The 20,505-nt window shown below is 33.1% G+C and overlaps 1 protein-coding gene across 1 annotated transcript in view; it reads left to right on the forward strand.

Annotated features, from left to right (window-relative positions):
* Positions 1-14,755: 14,755 nt before the first annotated feature.
* LOC126979035 (F-box/WD repeat-containing protein 7) overlaps positions 14,756-20,505 on the forward strand; it is a 31,899-nt gene continuing 26,149 nt past the window's right edge. The window contains exons 1-6 of the mRNA XM_050828206.1: positions 14,756-14,932; positions 15,782-15,831; positions 15,944-16,661; positions 17,862-17,945; positions 18,593-18,637; positions 19,654-19,793. Of these exons, the coding sequence (XP_050684163.1) occupies positions 15,957-16,661; positions 17,862-17,945; positions 18,593-18,637; positions 19,654-19,793 (974 nt within the window). The 5' untranslated portion in view covers positions 14,756-14,932; positions 15,782-15,831; positions 15,944-15,956. The remainder of the gene's footprint in view (positions 14,933-15,781; positions 15,832-15,943; positions 16,662-17,861; positions 17,946-18,592; positions 18,638-19,653; positions 19,794-20,505) is intronic.

Genomic DNA, 20,505 nt, shown 5'->3' on the forward strand with positions numbered 1-20,505 from the left:
CAAATTTGCCAATGTCGTGTTAAAGTAGACCACCAAGCTGAGAGTATTTTGTATTCTAATTTTATTGGTAGTGATCGGTGCTAAAGATTGAAACAAGTTTTATTTTCTTTTTTTATATCTGAAACAAATACATTTTTTTTTTTTTATATTAATTCGTTCTTTCGAACAGGCTATAGCCAGGGGCCTTACTGCCTTGTCGTTAGTATTTTCATTTCTTTGGTATTTATTATTTTCACTATTTTGTTTTACAAAAAGTCCAATCCAGTTTTCTCATTTCATCTTACATTATTTCCATTTTCCTTTTCCAATTATGTATATTCGATAGCGAATATTTATAGTAGTTTCTTTCATCAAATCCAATCCAGTCTTAAAGTCATCAGTTATTTTACCATTTCCGTTAATGTATAATTCTCTAAAGAATATTTTCCATATTTTCCTTTTAGTAAGTCCAAATCCAGTAATATAGTCTCTAATAATTTTCCCCTTTTCTTAAAGTCAAATCCAGTGTAATTTGCATAACTTTTTAGAATAATACCTACCTATTTACATTATCTGTTTAGTTCGCGAATTGCGCTATGCTATTACTAGTTGTATATGTACAAGTTATAACGTATTTACATAATTATAAACAAATTTACAACGTATGTATCTACAAATTACAATGTATTTACAGTACTACATACAAATTTATACAAGGACATATAAGTTGATGTGTCCTTTAATAGATCTATTACTGAGAGCGGGATTATATTGGGTGCACCATATATTTCCAGTAGCTCATCCATCAGCACAAGGCGCTGTATGCCAAAGGACGAACAATCAAAAAAGATGTGATCCAGAGACTGATCTTGTTGCTTATTACAATGGTCACAAAAAGGAGAGGAGACAATTTTTTTGCGATGAAGATGAAAATTCAATCGATAGTGACCAATACGCATTCGTGTTATTGTAGTATAGAACTTTCTGTGAGCGTTATTTTTAAACTTACAAAACCAGGGTGTGCTATTAACGGGATTATCTAACAAAGTATACGAATGAGCCTTATTTTCAACTTCTGTACAATTGTACCAATATCTTCCCCAAAGAAGAGTCATACGCTGTTTTAGATTACTTATTATATCTGTAAATGGTATGTTAATGTCTAGATCTTTGCAATCAGGATATAGGGATAGATCGGATATATTAATGATAGTTCTAGCTAGAAAATCAGCGCTTTCGTTTCCTGCTACTCCTATATGGGACGGGACCCAAACGAAATCCACTTTAATATCGATTAAACATAGTTCGAACCACAATTCCTTTATAGCAAAAATGATGTAATTGATGTTAGCACTCATTTTGTTATTTGACAAACTTTTTAACACACTCATACTATCACTAACTATTACCCACTTCTTATTAAGTTGATTTTGTTTCTTAATATGCTTTAAAGCAAAAAGAATAGCGACGGCTTCAGCAGTAAAAATACTGGCATATCTATTAATCTTAAAGCCAATACCCTTCCTAATTTCAGGAAGGTAGATTGCAAAAGAAACATTATTATTGTTTTTTGCGCCATCCGTATAAACAAATTTACAATTAGACCATTCTGACAATAATACATGAACCTCCTCTTTTGAAGTTAAATTTGGATCTATTACAACATTAATTGCAGAATATTTACATCGAAAAGAACCTGCATGGCAGGGAAGTATATCATTATTCCGATGAATATTTAAATCTTGTAGAAATTTAAAAAATGAAGAAAAATCTTGCAAGATAAACAACTGTCTCGGAAATGAAGACGATTGATAAGCAATAAGATTCTTAAGAAGATTGTTCGTCGGCAAGCTATAGAGCTTTAAAATAAATCTTTCTTTAAGATAACTAAATCTAATACACAAAGGAGGAAGGTTGGCCTCGATTTGCATAGCAGCTATTGGGCTAGTTTTAAGTGCACCCAATATTGTACGCATACATTTATTTTGTATTTTATCCAGACTATTAACAATTTTGCTGTCTGCGGCGAAACAATGAAAGCCATATTCAAAATGACTACGAATAAGCGATTTATACAAAATTAACAATATTTTAGGGTCCGCTCCCCACGACGTTGCACACAAAGATTTTAATACATTATAAGCTTTATTCGCTTTAATTATAACACTATCTGTATATTTTTTCCAAGAAAGTTTTGGAGTAAATGTTACACCTAGAAATTTTATGTCACATGAAATAGGCAGTGGAATGCCATTGTATAAAATGGGAGGCAATATGATGCGTTTACGACCAATCACAAAGACTTTTGATTTGGTTGGATTTACATTTAAATTAAGATAAGAAAAGTATTGATATAAATTTACAAGTGCTTTATTAATAGTAGCGGCTAAATTAATCAGATCAACTCCCGATACATAGACGACTAAGTCATCTGCATACTGTAGGTTTACTATATTTGGCCCCAAAATAAGGTTCAATCGTCTTATGTATATAATAAAAATTAAAGGAGACAATATTCCCCCCTGACAAACACCTAGAGAAGAAAGTCGTGGTCCATACAAATGTTTATTAAATTTTACATATACTTTTCTGTCAGTCAAAAAGGATTGCATCCAATTTATTATTTTACCTGGTATCCCTAACATTGATAACTCGTCACAAAGCACGGCAATATTTACACTATTGAAGGCACCTGAGATGTCAAAAAATACAGACAAAAGATACTGATTACTTGCTAAACATTGATGCGCATCAAGCTGTAACTGCGCTATACTCTCCCTAGAAGACCGACCTTTGCGAAAACCAAACTGATTATTAGGCAAAAGACAATTTTGTTCTATAAAGAACTCGAGACGTTGTTTTAGAAGCTGCTCAAATATCTTCCCAACACAAGACGTGAGAGCTATAGGTCTGTAAGAGTCAGGTAACATTTTATTTTTGTCTGGCTTTAAAACTGGGATTAAACAGTCTGTTTTCCATTCTGCAGGAATAGTATTCTCCTTCCATAGGCGATTAAGATTATTTAAAAAGATGTTGAGACTGTGGCAATTAAGTTTTTTGAGTAAAATATATGGAATGGTATCAAGACCGAAAGATGTATCTCTTCTAGTAAATAAAGCGGATTTTAGTTCTTGTAAAGAAAAAGGCTCTATCAAATATTTATTACTATCATTAACAACATTTACATAGTTAGTTAACTCATTTGATACAAAGTCAGAAGTATACTTTTGTAGAAAATCTGGAATCCAACTATCATTCAACACACTGTCAGGAATGTAAGTTTTGTTAAATTTGCGCATGTATTTCCAAATTGAAGACAAAGGAGTACAACGATTAAATGAATTGCACAAGCCTATCCAGCTATTTCTTCTTTCACTTTTTAAGATAAGTTTTTTTAAAGCCCGCAATCTCTTAAACTCCACATAATTTTCATCAGTGGAGTTGTTTTTAAAATTAATGTAACCATTTTTAGCATTTAAAACTGCTTCTGTACACCTCTGATTCCACCAAGGCGACCAAGGATATTTAAAAGATTTTTGTGAACAAGAACTAGTAGCATTATTACTATTAGAACTTTTGGAAAACAGACAGCTAGGGATTGACTGCTTGGCAGCAGAAAGTAAAATATTACAAAAGGAATTAAAAGCATCTATTGAAGATAAAGTGTCAAATTTAACATCATCCAAATAAGAAACAACTAAGTTACTATACATATTCCAATTCACCTGCTTATAATTAGGGTGAGTGGGCAAATGTAGATTATTACATAATGTGTTTTGCAAACTAATACTATCACTACTTACTGCCATTTTTATTATTACAGGGAGATGATAACTACTGCCCAGAGGACTGTCAATAACTGACCAGTCACATAAAAGAGCCAAAGATGGAGTTACCAAAGTCAAGTCAAGAGCATTAGGACGCCAAGATGGAGATCCTATTGTGGTAGCTTGACCATTATTCAGAATAACAAGACCATTCTCATCTATAAGCTCTAAAACATCTTTACCTCGAGGCAATGTATCAACACATCCCCACAACATGTGATGAGCATTGAAATCACCTGCAAATATCATTGGCTCTGGAATGGACTTAATTAAACTGTTTAAATTGTTTTTATTAAATGGAGGATTTGAATTGGAAGGACTGTAAAAACTCACAATACTCAGTTCTTTGTTATTAATTTTAATTTTAATGCAAACATTTTGTAGAGCACTATCATAATATGTATTTATGTTAGAAAATGTGATATTATTATGAATAAAAATTGCTACACCATTGTGTTTATTACCACAATCATTCCTTATTGTGTTATAGCCTTTTATTAAAAAATACTGATGTGGTTTTAACCAAGTTTCCGAAATTATAGCAATATGGATATGATTTTCATATAAAAACCTTGTAAAAATAAGCCTATTACTAATAATACTTTGAGCGTTCCACTGCACTATATTCAATGTATCCATAATAACAATTAACTAGGTGTCTTTTTTCTAAAAGTGTTATTCAGAATTTCCTTAATACTATTTGAATTTATAGTTAACTTATCTTTATTTGTACAAATTTGTAAAACTGCTTCAACCAAGAGGTTCATAAATTTGTCAGATTTTATAAGATTGCTCAGGTGTGTGTCAATATACTTTGAGTTTAATTGAGGGAAAGCAGATTCATTGAAGAGATCTGAGTATCTAACACTACGGGACTTCACTTTGTTTTCTTCAATTTTTTGTTTTTTCAGAGGACAGGTAGATGAGATAGCTATGTGATCTCCACCACAGTTGGCACATTTTGTTAAAGTTTTTGGACACATTTTAAAATTGTGATTGTCAGAACATATGGAACAAACTTCATTGTTTCTACAAAATTTAGCAATATGGCCAAATTTCATACAGCGTAGACACTGTTTAATAGGGGGTACATATACATTAACCTCATGCCTCCAGTGATCAAGTGTTACATACTCAGGTAACAACGTTGATGCAAATGTGACTGCAACAGTTTGCGTTGGAACAAAGGAGACAACACCCTGTGGGTCCTTTACTCGCCGCATGAACCTTCTCACAGCAATAACTTTTTTACTCGATGCAATTAATTGATGAATTTTTTTGTTGGAGTAATCAGTGGGAACAGAAGTAAGAACTCCAGTGACCTCCGTTTCAGAAGCCGGAATTGAGGCAACCATCTCCAACTCGCTAAGTAACTTTTCATTTTTTAAAAATACATTCGCATTGTTAGGCAGGTCAAAGGTAACACCAACTTTAAAAGCATTAACGGACCTCAGGTGCAACACACCCAATACGCAATGCCTCCTGATTCCATTTGACAGACCCAACCTGTCCTTGTCTGATATTTTGACTTCACCCTGCTTGCGATTGAGAAATACAATAAATTCCTTCTTATTTGAATTTTCGTCGTATAACCTATAATAATTTGTCGCTCTATAAGGGGTATACTTCTCTTTATCCTTTCTTCTTACAATGAGACGTTCAGTCACCTCCGCGTCAGATACCGAGGATTCGGATAGGGGAAGTTCGTCTGCTGGTTCTGCGTCGCTCTGGCCGTTCTTCGGCCTTTTACCTGTACGCTTCCCCATGGCGATGGGGAAGCGCACTTAACAATTTATATATACAAAAATCGAATATTTATAAACCAGGATAAACAATTTACAAGTATGAAAAATATATGCACTATGAACAATAATTTAAACAATTTTTTTTTGTATAAGCGCGCCTTCCTTCGTTCACTCGTTCCCGCCAAAAAAAAAAAACTCAAAAAAAAACAAAAACGAAACAAATACATGCTCTTACTTGTTTTTTTTTTTTTTTGAATTTCACTCCTTTTTGGAGACTTTGGCTCGCACATTCCATGCATCCGCCATCTTCAAGTTTTCTTTTACCGATTCACATTGGTAGTTATCTTGTATGTTCTTCTTCAAAGTGTTTTTATTTATTTTAAGGTAGGGAAACGAATCATCAATTTTGATATTTGATATGGTTAAGATAAATGAAGGTAAATAAATATATTGAAAAAAAAAATAGATGATAACTATTATTTTCAGATAAAATATATTAGGTACTATATTACTACTACTATTAGGTACTACATTATTTACAATTTAATATTATTGCTATAAATATATCTAGAAAGTATACTATACAATAAGGGATCAACAGAACTCAGGAGGGTTTTTATAGAAGTGGGGAAAGGGACACGGATGGATATCAAACTATCTAAAAAGGAAGTTCGGTCATATTTAGGACAGGAAAAGAATAAGTGATCCAGATCCCAAAAGTCATGTCCGCTTTCACATTGTGGACTATCTATAATATGGAACCTTGCAAAATGGGCCCGACAAGTGGTGTGTCCAAGGCGCATTCTTATTAATATGGTGGTAATGATTTTATCAAGTTTAATGACAGAGAACCATGACTTGTTAGGAATTATTTGTTGAATTTCGCAATAATTTTTGCCTTTAAATTGGCCACTTTCTGCCCAGACTTTACCCCAGGAGTCCCTGAGATAAAGACCAGGAAGAACAGCTAAATCCTGAGTATATATTTTAAAGGGGGATTTGTCACCACATACCATAGCTTCATTTGCAAGTGTTGGCTGTTTCGTTGCCTATTAAGCCACAGTGGCATACCTAATCCAGACAAAAGTGACTGAAATACCTTTTGTTGAACACTCGTAAAGTTTACTTCAAATGTCTGATATAATAGGAATAAAGATTTTGATTTCAAGGGAAATCGTAAAAGAGCCTGTAAAGAACTCTTGGAATCACATAAAATTAAAATATTAATAAATTTACAAAGTGAAACATATTCTAATGCTTTGGCGATGCCAAGACATTCAGCAGTAAAAACTGACGTGTTAGATGGGCATTTTATTTTTTGGACAATATTATATTGGGCATGATTAACTCCTACAAAATCTTCTGACTTGTGTTTTGACGCATCGGTATAAATATGATGCCATCCTGGCCTGTTTTCTTTAACAACAGAATTAAAATAATTATTGACAGTCCGTTACACTCTACTTATAATGCATTCAAAGGACTAGATTTCATGGCTCCAGTTATTATTCTCATAGCTTTTGATTGGATAGAATCTAGTTTTCTTAGACCTGATAAATTACAGGGCTCTAATAAGAAGGTTCCGTAATCAAGGATACTTCGTACTGCAGCATTGTAAAACGGATGTGCACCCCACCAAACACCAGAGAGGCATCTCATTAAATTAAGAAGCTTTCCAGATTTAGTAACTACGTATTCACAATGAGCCAATCCTGTCAGTTTTAGTTGGTAGTTATTAGTTGGTATTCGACGATTATCATAAAATATGGAAAAAGGAGGATGTAAACGTTGGCGCGGTTGACTACCGAACTTTTAGGAGGTGAAATGCTGAGACCATTTTCATCCATCCAAAGTTTTAAACAATCTAAGGAATTTCATAATCGGCTACATAATGAACTAAATGTGTTACCCATGGCATATATTACTAAATCATCAGCATATTGAAGCATCTTAATAGAGTTCGGAACTGACGATTCCAAGTCATGAGTATATAGGTTAAAAAGTAACGCACTGAGTACAGATCCTTGTGGATCCTGTTGTACCGTTTCTCAGCCTCTTTTCTTAATTTAACTATTTCAGTACATTCTTTATCCCACCAAGGTGGAGAAGGGATATGGCGACTAGGTGACTTTTTCAAAGGGAATGTTTCATCTGCAGCTTGTAGTAGTGCACTTGTAAATGAATTGCTAAAATTATTAACTCCATGCGATAAATTGGGTAAATTCCAAATATTAAGGTCTACGGCACAAATAAATTTATCCCTTAATTTTTCATTTTTGAGTTTATATTTCAAACATGGCTTTCTGTAAGAATTTTGTAAATAACGCGAATCATTAGTTGGAAATGAAACAACAATTGGAAAATAATCACTTCCATATGAGCTAGATAACGTATGCCATGTCATACGTGAAGCTAAACTTGGCGAAGAAAGAGAAAGATCTATTGCAGTAATATTTTCGTTTGGTCCTGTGCGTCTGGTAGGAGTACCAGAATTAAGTATACAAATATTATGAGAATCAAGTATGTCTAACAACATTTCACCACAATATGTAGAGATAGAACATCCCCAAGAAATATTATGGGAGTTGAAATCTCCTAAAATTATAAAAGGACGAGGAAGACGTGTGATAAGACTGTTAAAGTAGTGAGGAGCAGAAGAAGTAGCGGAAGGAATATATATAGAAACTACACAAATATTATTAATCTGTGCTGCTACTACGGAAAAATTACTAAAGGTAGGAAGTGAGAGAGGATAGAAAGAGATAGTGTTTCTGATATGTAATGCGGCACCACCATACCCAACAGACCTATCATCTCTTAAGCAAGAATATCCGTGGATTTTAAAACGGAAACCTGGCTTAAGCCAAGTCTCAGAGAGTGCAAATAAACAAGCCTTATACTTGTTTATTGAAACTACACTTCTACAGTTCCATTGTAGAATTTTTTGAAGTATCTACTGCAAATTTTAAGGGTTTCTGGATTGTTGAACATATCGATTTTAATATTAGACTGGGTTAGTGTCTGAATGAGAATTTGAATGATATCTGATGTAGTCAACGTAGAAGTATTTTCCAATGCACAGCCATCTTGGGCTGCCGGAGTGATAAATTGATCATAACCATTATTTGATTAAGGGGGTGTACGACGATTTCTAAAGATTGTTTTCCTATATAAACTATATGGCTGTGACTGATGAGATGAATGAGGGCGAGTAGATAGATGGGCTGAAGTATTATAAAAAACTGATGATCTTCCTGCTATATAAGCATAGGATTTATTAATAGGAGGAATCGAATTTGCTACATCCCCATATGAGATGCATTTTTGTGCCTTAGAAATTTTAATTTGTTTTTTACGGTCATACTCTGGACAAGATCTACTAATAGCAAAATGATTACCTGAGCAATAGCAACAAGTAACATTCTCCTCATTTACATTACAAGAGTCACTGGTGTGTTCAGAACCGCATTTGTAACATTTACATTTTGATCGGCATTGCAATTTCGTATGTCCAAATCGACAACAATTGAAACATTGTATAGTTGGGTATGTGTATAGCTCTACTGGTAAGGAATTAAAATAAACGAATGTACGTTCCGACAGGACCTGGCCATCGAATGTCAGAACAACATTTTGAGTAGGTTTCCAGACATGGGAACCCTCCACTATAGTCTTATAATTGATTCGTCTATCCTTGAGAACCTTACCACAACCACTAGGCACTGACACAATTTCAATAACATTCTCAATTGACCAGTCCGAGGGCACTCCTCGTACAAAGCCAAATGCGCATTATTTGGAATGATGGAATAAATGCTTTAAAGTTCATCTTTTCTTAGTTGGAATTATCAATGAAGGTGTTAGAATCGGTAAAACTTGAGAAATATAAAGACATTCTGTTCCTACCTATTTTATTTAATGAACCATTAATAATATTTCAACTTTTTTTACGGAACCTGCCAAATGAAACAGGGTGTAGAGTGGTACTGTCATTTGGTGAATTTGTTTCTCTTTGTACGTGCACAATAAATGGAGCTATGTCATTTTCGTTGTACTTTATCCTACCAATAGAATTGTAACTTTTGGGATCTGAACCAATAGAGGGTATTGTTGGAATTATTGGATTATTTTCACTACTGATATTAGATGTTTCTAAAGGTTTATTAGTAATTTCTATTGAAGTATCACTAATTTCACTGCCTCCACAACGACATCCAGTCTTACCACCCACCGCCTGAGCGTGCTTCCTCTTTTTCATATTACAGGTTTTGCAAATTTTATGTAAATGAGATCTTTTGCGACTTGTACGCTTGGAAACAGAACTATCCGTGTCCATTTGCGATTCATTAGTTCTCGATACAGTAATAAAATTAGCCGCCTTCATTCATATTATGATATACATAAAAACTTACCTGGACTCTAGCTAAACCCTAAACCTATTATATTAACACAAATATAAACATAATTTACACAAATATATACTATACTAATAAATTCAAAAATGAAAATTCAGCGAAAGAAAAAACGACCAATCGATTCAACGTTTCCCGCACTTTCCGCTCTTACTTGTTAGACTACAGATTACAAGTGTTCTGTGCAAAGAGTATAATAATATATGTTCTGTGCTACAGACAGCATGCAGCGCCAGCGCAGGCCGCTGGGCGCAGATACCTCGACAGTCGACAGTTGACAGTTTGACACTAATGCGAGTTTATGACCAAAGAGAAATTAAACACTACGTTCAAGAGACGGGATCCCGTAGAAAATGATGAGAAATGTCGCTTGACTTGTACTAAATCTTGACACCAACATAACCTAGCGACGTAATAGCAGAGCTGCCATTATAGTAAACCAATGTTAGGGTTGTAATCAATCCATAATTTTTATCGATTATTAACTATACTATTCAAATATATAATAGTATCTATATATATATTCTTATATCAAACGTTGCATTAACATAAATGTGATTTAATTTTAAGATGGACCTAAGCCAAGTCCTAACTAGTTTAAACTAGGGGTACGTTTTATGTATCTCAAAGGAAAAAACCATTTACATAATTAATATTATTTTTAATAGTTTTGTTTTTATTGTGTAGCAGTTTCGGTTTAGACAGTCTTTGTTATTCGTTTTTCAGATATTGCAATAAATGTTTTTAAGTCGTATGCGTGGGTCCTGAATCTAAAATTATAACAGAATACATATTTACAGAAATTAGTTAACCCTACTTTTTAGGCTTTAAATATTTTTTTCACATCATGTACAATATAATATAATAAAAAGGATTTTAAAGGTTAATAAACTTATAAACTATTTTTAGATCAATAAACTCATTAAACAAAAATGCAGATACCATAAAAATGAAATATATAAAAATAAATTTAATAATAATAAAATATCGGTAATCGATAAATAAGTGTCAAACAAAACACATAGATTATAAATAGTGTTGAGTAAAGGTTAACGAGGAATCAAGGTGAACACCCAAATCTCTCACCCATAAAACCTGTTCAATAAGATTCTCATTGAAAGTATTCTTGAATTTATTAATCTTTTTTTGGGAACACCAGAAGTAACAGGCACTAACTTAGAGCAGTAATCTTCAATTGTCACAGCCTGGCTTCGATCCCTGACTATTAGACTGAAATTGAGTAACCTGACGGAGGAGGTCGCCATGTATACCAAGTTCTTCAATTCTACGTAGTAAGATTAGATGACAGATTTTATCAAAAGCTTTTGAAAAGTTGTTAAACACAACGTCCACCTGAAAACATTAATAAATTACGGTAATAACCTGATGAACAAAAACAAATAAGTTGGACTCTACAGATTTATTGTTAATGAAACCATGCTGTTGAGGAATAATAATGGGTCGTAGAATAGGAAAAACATAATCCAAAAAAGTTTAGCAATCGTACATAATTTGGATATAGGTATATTTTTATGGAGTAAGGATATTATAACGACATTTGTACGTTTTCCTGTGATTGATAATAAAACAAGGAACATGGTGTAAGGATGTTGCACAATGTGTGGTAAAATAATCCACAAAAATATCTAATTCAGGTTTCCATAGGTATCATATAAAAACATGCAAGAATATCTTCAGTCCACTTTAATGTGATACAATGTATAACAAAAAATATAAACAAATGGCTCATTGAAGGTGCAGTTAAAATTTATTCATGTAAGTGAAAAAAAAATCCCGCTCTCACCTCTCGTCTCGTCACGTCGCACAAGTGCGACACTAGCACATCTTATAGTCTCATATATTTTATCATATCATTTTACTTAGAATAACTCTTAAAATCATTTTAGGATAAGATTATTAATATGCAGAAAAAAACGCATTTTTTTTAACATTTTTGATGTATATTGTATTATTTTGGAAAAGTTTATTTCATGGTGTGGTTTTCTCGTGGATGCTTGTGTCAGCATTAAACCATATTAAAATAGGAGGCACACGAGAGGCACCAGCTTTCAAATAAAAAAAAAACATCAAAATTGGTTCACCTAGACGAAAGTTCTGAGGTAACAAACATATAAAGAAAAATCGTCGAATAAGAACCTCCTCCTTTTTGAAGTCGGTTAAAAATGTGGTTAGTAATAATAACAATTCGTATTATAAAAAAAAAAGTGTGGCCGTGTAATCTTTACGCGCGAACGAAGTAAAACTTGGTAATAATTAACTTTAGGAATAATTAGCAGATTCATTAATATATTATATTAAATCTGCATTAAATATTTAAGCCGTGTTAACCACTAACTCACGTATTACTGAAGAGCTAGGAGCAGTGTTAGATTTTTTGCTATTTTTTTCTCGGAAAAGCTGACGATATAACCTCATCTTTTGTGCAAACTTGGCATTTTCTCTACCTAAAATAAAAAAAATCCTTTAATAATATATAATATAATTAATATTATATTATCAAGTGAGATTTTATATATTTTACAAAGAATGATACTTACTTGAGTTTTACAGGTTACATCATTATCAGGTTCTTGATTTCCTCTTTTAATCTTATTTATTGATGAAAGAGTAAAATGATCCTGGGATTCCGCCATTTTATTTGACTGATTATTATTTTCATTATATTATAGTCTATTTATAATTCAGTTCATTGTCCATTCGCACATTTTAAAATTTTCACTCATTAATCAAATAATTGATAATAAGAAATTAAAAGGTTATATTATTATAATCACAAATCAATATGACGTTGTTATTGAATATTAACAAATATGTCTGTAAGGGCTCAAACCCTTTGCCTGTCCTAATAATGGGCGAACCAAAAGCAATGTCGCAAATGTCAGACTGAAAACTTATTTATTATTTATTACAAAAGTAGTAATAAATAAACAAATTATACATTTGGAGACTTAAAAACTGTTACTGCGCATATTGAAATATTTTTTTAGAATCATAACATTATAACGGTTTAAAAAATTGTTTCAATTGACTTTAAAACTGAGCGTTACTGTGGCTAACACACATTATTTTAGTATAATTGTATTTATCATATTATGTATATACTAAAATAATGTGTGTTAGCCACAGGTAGTTTGTAATAGGTATATAAATATGAAATAAAATATTTAAATATTTGTTTGTGTAGTAAATACAAATGATAAAATACATATTGTACTATAATAAAGTGTGTTAGCCACAGTTACTTCCCTCAGAAAAAAATCTGAGTTACACCAAGTTACACCCAAGTCATGCCTAAAGAAGTTTTACTTCAATAACGTACCAGCACTGGTTCTTGGGAATGGTCCTTTATCACGGGCAGAATTATTGTCGCCTCAATAAGCATGGTAATGTGGTCCTCATCGAAATCACTATCCCATATGAAGACTACCTCATGAAAGCTGAGAAGGACAAGTTCAGCAAGTATTTTGAGTTGGCTAACGAGATAACCGACGAGACCTTGAATCGAAGATCATAGCCCGGGTAGTCTTTACGGCGGTCGAATAGCTAAGAGCCTCGATCAATAAGTCAAAAGGTTCTAGCTAAGCGGTTTGCTCAAAGTCCGAATACAGATACCTCTGTCTGCGGCCCTGCCACCGATAGCTCAGCCCAAAGAGAATTTAAACACTACGTTCAGCTCAGCCCTCGGGCATGACTCCGCTGCCGGCGCCACTCTTATTTTATTATATTTTGTTTTTGTATCTATGTAATAAAATAATACATAGTATAATTTATATTTTAAGGTTATGTGATTTCATGAAATTAATTGTCTTATGTTATGGTCCTTTAATAAGATACAAATTTCATTATTATAGTTACTTCATTCATATTTCCAATCATCTGTTGAGTATATGTGACATACGATTTAATTGAGCTAAGCGAAATAAAGCTGAGCGGAGCTTCCACCGGGTGACTCCAATTGATTTCTGTGTAATATTGTTTCTCGGCCATTACAGGCTCGATTTTAAAAATTGTTGAACTCATAGAAATCCTTCTAAATTTTCTAGGTTATTGTCGTGACAGAATTTTGAATTTTGACTTGATTCAATTATTGTAATTAAAAACAAACATGATTCTTAATTAGCACGCGCATTTTATATTTATTTAAAAATTGAGCCGATTGATCAAATCATAATAAGTTTTAATTTTAGCACTGCTATCAATCGAGATTGATTCGACTGCCAGGTTCAGAGTTATTGAATTTGCAAATCAGCACAAGTATCTCATGTGAACAATTAAGGCGCTAATTCGAAGAGATTCTTTTTATTGTTTTTGTTTGTAGCAGTTTTGTTTTGTTTTTGTACACAGACTTAGTTTACCTCGCTTCGCTCAAATATACGCCGCAGTGTAGCGATACGACGACCGATTGCGACATCCTAGTTCAGTGAGGGGTAATTTTTGTCATAATAATAATATGACAACACCAGACTTCTCCTGTCAAAACTAATGCTATCTAAAAGGGGCATGCGGAGACTAATTTTATAGTTTCAATATTCTAAGAGCTGTACCTTAATTTATTTATCTAATTATCCTAGATTTAGTAAATGATGTTGAGTTAGTGTTACTATATGAGTAATATTTGGTAGAATTCTGTATATTATCATCTGACAACCGGCCTGCGAGGTCTATTAGTCCGCCTATAGACTTGCATCCCGTGCCACTAAATAAATTAAAAAAAAAGTCAAGCAGTCGAACCCAAACCAGGGCCGTAAAACAAATAAAAAAAAATGGTCGATCAGTGATCACGGGCATTAGCAGGACGACAACGGGGTGTTTTTTGTACAATAAAATCTGAAATGCCGTCTACTACATTTTAGTTGTAAATATTAATTCGTGAAAAATGTATCAATACCAATAAATTGTGAAAGAAACCCCAACTTCAATCTGTGAAGATATCGATCATCGGAGGCAGGTGAGTCGAAGGGAAGTTTATCTAGCGTACGTGGGATACATTAAACGTATATAGCCGTTTTTCAAGGGATTTTATGGCATATAATGTAATGTAATTCCATATACAAAATCTGCTAACATTTTTAGTCATTTATAACTAAATGCTTTCACCCATGTGAACTCGTGAAACATAGAGCTAATTAAAACTCTATAAGGGCCTCGCAGTAGTTATTATTGTTCATAATTTTTTTTATCAGTGGGTGCGACGAGCCCTGTGCTTAGCAAAAAATATTCTCACGCTACGTGTCCTTTTGCTTGAAGTTGTTTTTTATGTTGGAATTCGATACACATGGTTTCGTACTTCCTGTATTTGTGAAGTCTTGGTTATTTTATTCGAGATACGTAAACGGGATATTGTATGCCCGTAGGTTAATTTTTTTGAAATAAATTCGAAAAACGTAATGATTATGATTAAAATGGCCTTGATGGTGACAGTGGTTTAGTTGATAATATGCACATAGTGTTTAGTGACCTTGAGGTGCACTGATTGAGAAGTAATTACGCGTCCTCATCCACTGAATGCTATCTTATTAATATTAAGTGGTTGCCAATAAATCATCATCAATTTGAGTAAACAATGAAATTGTGTAGTCTACTGAAGCAGAGTTTTCAATATGATTACTATTTAATTACTGTATTGACAAAAGGTATATATTTAAATATATATTAAAATCCTTTGTTAATTATTTTTTAAAAGATTATAAAAAACAATGTTAAAAACTTTCTGAAATTAAGATATTTAATTCAACAAAATATTCATCTTATTTTCTTTTTTCTTGTGTAAACAATGTAATGTACCAACCTATTACAGATAATCATCACATGCAGTAACTACCAAAAGAAAAAAAGCTATTTGAATCAGTAAGTTTATAATTTAATAAATTATTCTAGCTAATGTTTTGTTATAGCTAATGTTAAAATTATCACTAATGATTTGTTTTTATTTTATATTTAATTTGTGTTAATTTTATAGGAAAGATTGTAGGATGGAACCATCATGTTCACGTACTAAAAGCAATATGATATATGATCGAGAAAAAGTAAATAATAAGACTGGAAATAATACCCATATGGTAAAAAAGGAAGATAATTGTAATGATAGGCAAAAAATTGATGATATTGAGAGAGAGGACTTTGAAGAGGAGAATAGACTTTTAAACCATTGTTCTAGTATGATTGTTGATGAGGAAAATGAGTCGAGACCTCCCTTTTCCAGAAATCTCTCTAGTTCTAGCTCAAGCCTTACTTCTAGTTCTGAAACTATATCCACTTTATCAAATCTTATTTCAAATGACTTTAACCTGCCCGGTTGTAGTAAAGATGATAGTGATAGCAGTAATGCAACAATTAAAAATATGATCCACTGTAAAGTAACTGCAGTCACAGCAAGCACAGAAAAAGCACCAAAAGAAGACTTTATGCAGAAATTATTAAATAGTGGTATACAGGAGAAAAAAGATTTTCCTAGAGGCAAATTGTATAAGGGTGATCTTGATAGTAATATAAATGATACATGTGATGAAACAAATGTAATTGGCGGATCATCAGGACGTTGCAACTCTAATGCCTCTAGTATTGCCAGCACAAGCCCTGGTTGCAAAGAATTCACAGTACCGTCCACATCAAATGCTGAAAAACTTCTGGGGCTCTGTAATACACAGAAGGATGGGGAGACTAGTTCTAAATCAAATGTGAGTAATCTAAATGTGAATGATTTAAACTCGGAATATCATATTCAAAGAAAGGCATAGTTTGCATTCTGGTATTAATTAAGTAGCCTTAACAACTATCAATGGTTCTTCTTCTTAGAGGCTACACATTGGACAGTGTGGTTGGTTCACCATTGTTACCTCCGGTGTTCACTGAAAATAATGAAATTTGTTTAATCTAATATATAAAATTCTCTTGTCACGGTGTTTGTAGTAAAACTCCTTCGAACCGCTTTACCGATACTCATGAAATTTTGAGTGCATATTGGGTAGGTCTGAGAATCGGACAATATCTATTTTTCATCTCCCTAAATGTTAAGGGTGTTCGGGTCCACACTAATTTTTTTGACTTTTTATTTTAATTTGTTTGATTATGAATCAGCATTAAAAAATACATACAACTTCAAATTTTCTCCCATCTACAATCAACAGATACTTTTGTATCGCGATTTTAATATCGGCAATACAATGTTTGCACCCAGCTAGTATTAGATATAAAATGTGTAATGATATTTTTTTGCAATGCCTAAACTACTTATTTGCATTGCATGCATGCATATTATGCATTTGAAGATTATTTTTAAGAAATAATGTTTACTATTTAATGGGCAGAGATATAAAAATATGTTTAAACTTCCATCCCATCCCTTGAGCCTCTTGCCTGTTTGCCTCCTCTTACATATATAAAAAAAAAACAATTAAATCAATTTTGACATACATTGTTATTATATCAGGGTGTATGTAATTAATCATGTAAATTGACTGTAATACTTGTTTTCTTTGAGGACAAAGTAATGTGTCTAATGTGTAATATTTGGAATATCAAATCTCTGGTCAAAGTATGCATTGAAGACAAAAACAAACCAATAAAATTAATATTATATGTTAGGTTAAAGTGTGTGCATGTATTTTCTTTATTTTTGCCTTATGTTACACACACAATTGTCAATTATCATATAGATCATTCTGACAATGCAACAAATTCATTATTGATTGAATAAGTTGGCTGATGTAACTTACAATTTCTTCATAATATTGCCGTGTTAATAATTAATAACTTCATCCATGCCATATACCTTTTTATGCATTATAACAGATTTAGTTTTAGTACAATTTTTTACCTGGAGAGCGTAAAAAAATTCTATTTACTTATTTTCATTTTAATAGTTTGCATATTCACAGGGCTATGAATATTGTGATGGTGATGACGAGTCTGAAGATGAAGAAAATCCGGAATCATGGTGTACATGCCTTTCTTCACATGAGGTAACTATAATATAAAATAAACATGACACTGTTTCCCTTCTTGCCTATATTATTGCATAAATATTGCTTCAACTTCAACAGTTTCAAAGAATCTTGAGAAATGTACTGTTTCATTTGTTTTTGTGAGTAGTTGATAAGCTGTCTGGAAACCCAGAACAGGTTTACTTTTTTCACCCTTTACTGTTAGTATTATATTTATAAAATTTACATGACATGACAATTTAATCATAAAAAATACTGCGACACAATGATCTGCTAAATAAATAATTCAACTATTTTTTGAGTGTGATGACAACATCAAGAGTGATCTTTGGTGATATAACACCGCTCACATGCTACCTTGAATTAGTTTATCAAGGATTGCCTATGTTTTTGTAGGAAACATATGTGCTAGAAGTTACATCTATAAAGTTATGTAGTCTAAAGTATTTAATGTCTGATATGGGCAGCCTTGCTCAATTAAAATGCTTCAAGATATTAGTAATAGTAAGACAATTGTATATTATGCAGTTGCGGCCAAAAGGCAAACCAATATGTAGCTTTTATTTGGAATGCGATTTCATTTTGTGCCAACTTAGTAGTAAGAAACATTAATTATTATAGCCCATTTGCTATGATTGTTTATTCTTACATTGTTTTCTTTCTAGGATGATGACGACGATGATGATTCCGAGCAAGATGAGAGGATGTGGGTAAGTTTAAAAGATTTACTAATGACACCAAAGACTACATAAATCATCCATAATTTGGGTTCTACCTATAAATTTTTTGTTGTAAAAAGTTTGGTTATAATATTTATTTAAAAGTCCTTGAATTATTAAAGCATGGTGGTGAAGTACTTATATACTCAGTTTTGGGCAGACATAAATAATAAATATTGAGGCTATTATAAAATATAAAGCCGCTTTTCCACCGCGAGCGGAGCGGACCTATTAAGGACTCCGTTCAGCTCGCAAGAGTAGAACTGATACTTCTGTTTCCATCAACAAATAGTCGAGCGGAAAGCACTCAGCGAGCCGAAATAGTTGGAATGAACTCCTTCAATTGTAGGCAGCGGAGCGGATTCATTAAGGAGCCCGTTTGACTCGCAATAACAAATTATATATCAGCATTTCTACAGAGCAAGAGGTGAGACCCCTCGGACCGAACGATTAAGAAGTGGTTGAGACGAGTCGGCTAAGTCAAGGTCTCGGCAACTAGCTTAAAACAGACCATAGATCTCCATAGGCGACAATAGTTTGAAGTTTATGTATTTATTTTATAGTTATCATAATAGATAATGGTGCGATTATTATATGAACGGAGGAAAATGTTTGCCCGTATTTTTCTGTGCTTTTTCTGTATAGGTTGATCTGTCTTAACTTGATTCAGTGTCACTCGACAACTTCGCGAATGAGCTTTAAAACACGACCGCAAACAACCAGTTTATAACACCAACTGAACTTGCTTTCTGTGCAAATTGACTGTTCCATTCTCTCTCTGTCTCTATTTCATATGAAAGGAGTCCGTTCCGCCTGACCATTTCCCGTTCATCACCCTTTCGCGGTGGACAACCGGCTTAACGAAAAAATGAGTGTGTGAGAATGAGGCGAGTGAAAAAGAAGGGAGAACTTTTCGTGGCTTTGTTTGCCGTTGCTATTTGTATGTAGAAATAGTCTAAGTCGTAGACTATATAATAAATAATTCATTTGACTTATAATTCGTGTAGAGAAAAAGGCGCCTCGAGCCACCGCCGCCGCAGTCAGCTAAGAAGTTCTGTTCCGACGGTAGTATGTTGCCGTGTTCCACCGAATGGTCATCTAACGGTACCAGCCAGGGGCCTCCAGAAATTAATAAGTGGCTTACCAGGTAAGTCATTCAGCAATCTATATGCAGGATGTCCCGCGGCTGTGCCACATGGAGTGGAATTCTGTTAATATTGTAGATGTAGGTATATTTTTAAATTACCTGATTGAACCGGGAATCGTACATGATAATGTCAGCTGTCTATCCTTACGACAATGTCAGCTTTTAAGCTTTTTTTCTGAACAAAATATTACATCAAATGTTCAATTTCATGATGTATATTGTTGTTGGTATTCTTTCTATTTCATATTAATATGTTATGTAGCAAAAAATAAATATGATGAAGCCTTTGGATCGGTGTAAAAGCTACAGGGTATTTTTTCTCGGGTTCGATTCCCGATTCAATCAGGCAATTATTCGCAAAATTATTACTGCTGTTTAAATTGATTTTTAAATTAAAATAAACTTTTCTTTCAGTAAAGTGTTATATCTACAATATTTGAGGTACGTTCCCTCCATGTGGCATAACCGTGGGATGCCCTGTATATAAAATTCACGTGTCACAATGTTAGTTGCCATACTCCTCCGAAGCGGCTTCATCTATTTTATGAAAGTATATATGTATAATTTGTAGGTTTGAAAATCGGTCGTAATCTATTTTTTATATCTCACAAATAATTTTGAATACAATTGTTTTTATTAATTTATATGGCAACACAGCGTTTGCCGGGTCAGCTATTTGTATAATCTATAATTATGAGGCCTCTAGTATTTT

Source organism: Leptidea sinapis, chromosome Z (genome assembly GCF_905404315.1).
Source record: "Leptidea sinapis chromosome Z, ilLepSina1.1, whole genome shotgun sequence".
Lineage (NCBI taxonomy): Eukaryota > Metazoa > Arthropoda > Insecta > Lepidoptera > Pieridae > Leptidea > Leptidea sinapis.